Source organism: Corvus brachyrhynchos, unplaced genomic scaffold, assembly GCF_000691975.1.
Source record: "Corvus brachyrhynchos isolate BGI_N302 unplaced genomic scaffold, ASM69197v1 scaffold1992, whole genome shotgun sequence".
Classification (NCBI taxonomy): Eukaryota; Metazoa; Chordata; class Aves; order Passeriformes; family Corvidae; genus Corvus; species Corvus brachyrhynchos.
This window is the reverse complement of record NW_008236840.1, coordinates 9,723-12,031: the sequence shown is the minus strand read 5'-3', so window position 1 is coordinate 12,031 and position 2,309 is coordinate 9,723. Positions and strand designations below refer to the sequence as shown.

The 2,309-nt window shown below is 60.0% G+C and overlaps 1 protein-coding gene across 1 annotated transcript in view; it reads left to right on the top strand.

Annotated features, from left to right (window-relative positions):
• LOC103611384 (zinc finger protein 239-like) overlaps window positions 1–1,603 on the top strand; it is a 2,821-nt gene extending 1,218 nt beyond the window's left edge. The window contains exon 2 of the mRNA XM_017728025.1: window positions 447–1,603. Within this exon, the coding sequence (XP_017583514.1) occupies window positions 483–1,307 (825 nt within the window). The 5' untranslated portion in view covers window positions 447–482 and the 3' untranslated portion in view covers window positions 1,308–1,603. The remainder of the gene's footprint in view (window positions 1–446) is intronic.
• Window positions 1,604–2,309: the final 706 nt, after the last annotated feature.

Here is a 2,309-nt window from a genome sequence, read left to right as displayed (position 1 = left end):
GGCCCCGCGGGGGGGGCGGGGGAGGGGAACGCCGGGAGCCCCAGGGTGGGGTGAGGGGAGAGGGGCGATCCCGGAGCTGGGGGACCCCCGGCAGCCTGGAGATGGGGGGAGCCTGGATAAGGGGGGACCCCTGGGATCGCTGTAAGCCCGGAGCAGAGAATCAGGGAGAAGTGACCCCTGGGACCCCTGAAATCCCTGGATCATCCCTGAGCAGGACCCCAGACAGGGGGAACCCCAGGAACCACGGGACCCCAATGAGGCCAGGGAAAGGAGAGCCCCAGAACACCAAAGTGGAGAGATCAGAGAGGGGGAAGTGCTGGGAGGGTTTTTTGGGCTGAATTGTGGTGGTTTGGGGTTTTTACGGACACAAAAGCCCTGGAGACTCCTAGAGATTGACCTGGGCAGGAGGAACCCCAGCCCAAGGCACTCACCCATTGTTTCTCTCCCCAAATCAGGATTTGTCATTCCCAAGGTGTGGCTGGATGGAGGAGGAGGAAAAGCCCCGGAGATGCCGCACGAGGAGGGGCTGCAAACGCAGCCCAGAGAGATCCAAGGAGGAGAGAGCCCCCCTGATCCGGGAAGGTGGACGGAGATCCAGGTGGAGCTTGGAGGTGGGGGAGAAGCCTCAGGGTGGGGAGAAGCCCCACAAGTGCTTGGAATGTGGGAAGGGCTTCAGCTACAAATCCCAGCTGAGGGCACACCAGAGGATCCACACTGGGGAAAAGCCCTATGAGTGTGGGGAATGTGGGAAGAGCTTCAGGCAGAGATCCCACCTGGTCATCCACCAAAGGATCCACACTGGGGAGAAGCCCTATGAGTGTGGGGAATGCAGGATGAGCTTCAGAGACAGCTCCCAGCTGAGGGAACACCAGAGGATCCACACTGGGGAAAAGCCCTACGAGTGTGGGGAATGTGGGAAGAGCTTCAGGCAGAGGCCCCACCTGATGAAACACCAGGTGATCCACACCTTGGAACGACCACATGAGTGTGGGGAATGTGGGAAGAGCTTCTGGTGGAGCTCCAACCTGATTCAACATCAGATTATTCACACCGGGGAGAGGCCCTACGAGTGTTCTGAGTGTGGGAAGAGGTTTCACACCAGCTCCAATCTCCTTGTGCACCAGCGGATTCACACAGATGAGAGGCCCTTCCGCTGCCCCGACTGTGGGAGGGGCTTCAAGCACAACTCCATCCTCGTAACCCACCAGCGCATCCACACCGGGGAGAGGCCCTACGAGTGTCCCCAGTGTGGGAAGAGCTTCTCCAGCAGCTCTGCCTTGACCCAACACCAACGGAGGCACCGCTAAGGGAAGCCCTGCGAGTGCCCCGAGTGCGGGAAGAGCTTCGTGCGCTGCTCCAGCTCCATCCCCCGTGGGAGGATCGGCCTTGGATGATCCCCAGTGACCCCCGCTGGGCAGAGCCCTGGTGACCCCCGTTCCGGGTGATCCCCGCTGGGTGGGGGGAAGGTGTTGGAGAGATTTCTTTGCCTTCTCCTTGTGCTGCTGGGATTTGGTTGGTAATAAATTCCCTCCCTGTGCCCAGGCTGGGTAATAAATTCCCTCCTTGTGCCTGTGCCGGTGCTCAGGGCGGGATCTCTCCCGGTCCTTCTCTCAGCTCCTGGGCCTTTCCTTGTATTTCCTGTCCCTGTGCAGTAGCAAAGGGCAGGGACAGAGCGGTTTTGGTGTCTCCCAGCATCCAGGCAGGGCCAGCCCAGCCCCAGGGGTTGCGAAGAGCTTGTGGGGGTTCCCTGTTTGTGGGACATCCCCGCTGGAGGAGATAGAACTGGAAGGAGGGAGGTGTGGGAGGAAGAAGTTTTGAAGGGTCTAGGTTGTTACCAAGAAATTGAATTAATATCTCCAATTTGGAGCCTGTTTTGCCTGTAACGGTGTCTGATGAGGGATCTCTCCTGGTCCTCATGTCAGCTCATAAGCCCTTGGTTAAATTTTCTGTCTCCTGTCCGGCTGTGGAGGGCAGGGAGAGAGTGGCTGTGGTGGGTACCTGGCATCGGGCCAGCATCCCCCCACTCCAATGGGACATGTTCCTCTGTGGTCCTGGGCTATGGTGCCACGGTTGCTGTTGCTTTTGTCTTCCTTATGATTTTATCTTTTGCATTAAATGCTTGTGAAGTGCCCCCGCTGTCCCTTGTGTCCCCTGGGCACCGACAGCCCCGGCCCTTGCCCTGCTCCCCCTCCCACGTTCCATCCCGGCTGGCGGAGCCTTGGACCTGCCCTGGGGCCGTGGGGCTGCGCCGGGGGCTGCGCCCCGAGCCGGGGGCCCTTCCCAATGCTCCCAGTCTGCCCATACAGCCT